Genomic DNA, 692 nt, shown 5'->3' with positions numbered 1-692 from the left:
GGAATGCCAAATAGCAAGTTGGTTTCCATTTCGGCAAAACAGAGACTATACTGCAGATAGAGGAGAAAAGATGTCACCAGAGAATACTGTGTATATTCATCCACTTTCTAAAGTGCTTTTAAGTGAACTCACAAACATAATCACATCCCTCAGGACACAGACCTGTGTAAGATGAACCACATCATCTTCCCTACTCATAGCAATGCTCTGCACTCATTCATTCCCAATTCACTTAGCAGCACACTAAAACACAGACCTTGTTTAAGTCTCTCTGATCCAGAGTGATTTTCAGACTTAAAAGCACATCTAGAATAGGACTGAATCTGCATCAAAAGGATGAGAGCCATACTCGCAAAGAAATTTTGTGCATCATCTGTTGTAGCTCTCATCCCGTTTCTTATGTTCATGTCCATGTTTTACTAATACCACCAAGTGTTTCAGATTCTGCTTCCAGAACAGCTGCAACCCTGTAATAATCCATGGCTGCATATCTGTCAGTCCAGTAAGATATTCAGTAAGTTTTCATTTAGATTTACTGTACTGCTTATTGATCAAAATGTGAAGTTAAAGGAAAACCTTTGCATGCAGGACCACCAGTCCCAGAAAACTAATGCCTCCAGATGCTTGCTAGCATACTGTAGAATTACAGTAGTATTAATATATTTAAGAAAGGGCCTCTGCCCGAGAGCTCT

General features: G+C 39.6%; 1 protein-coding gene across 1 annotated transcript in view; it reads right to left on the bottom strand.

Moving 5' to 3' along the window:
• LOC104538292 (disrupted in schizophrenia 1 protein-like) overlaps nucleotides 1–413 on the bottom strand; it is a gene marked incomplete at its 3' end in the record, with an annotated part of 67,078 nt that extends 66,665 nt beyond the window's left edge. Inside the window, exon 1 of the mRNA XM_010181442.1 lies at nucleotides 350–413. Coding sequence (XP_010179744.1) covers nucleotides 350–413 — 64 coding nt within the window. The remainder of the gene's footprint in view (nucleotides 1–349) is intronic.
• Nucleotides 414–692: the final 279 nt, after the last annotated feature.

Source organism: Mesitornis unicolor, unplaced genomic scaffold (genome assembly GCF_000695765.1).
Source record: "Mesitornis unicolor isolate BGI_N332 unplaced genomic scaffold, ASM69576v1 scaffold18863, whole genome shotgun sequence".
NCBI classification, from domain to species: Eukaryota; Metazoa; Chordata; class Aves; order Mesitornithiformes; family Mesitornithidae; genus Mesitornis; species Mesitornis unicolor.
This window is presented reverse-complemented; position numbering and strand designations above follow the sequence as displayed.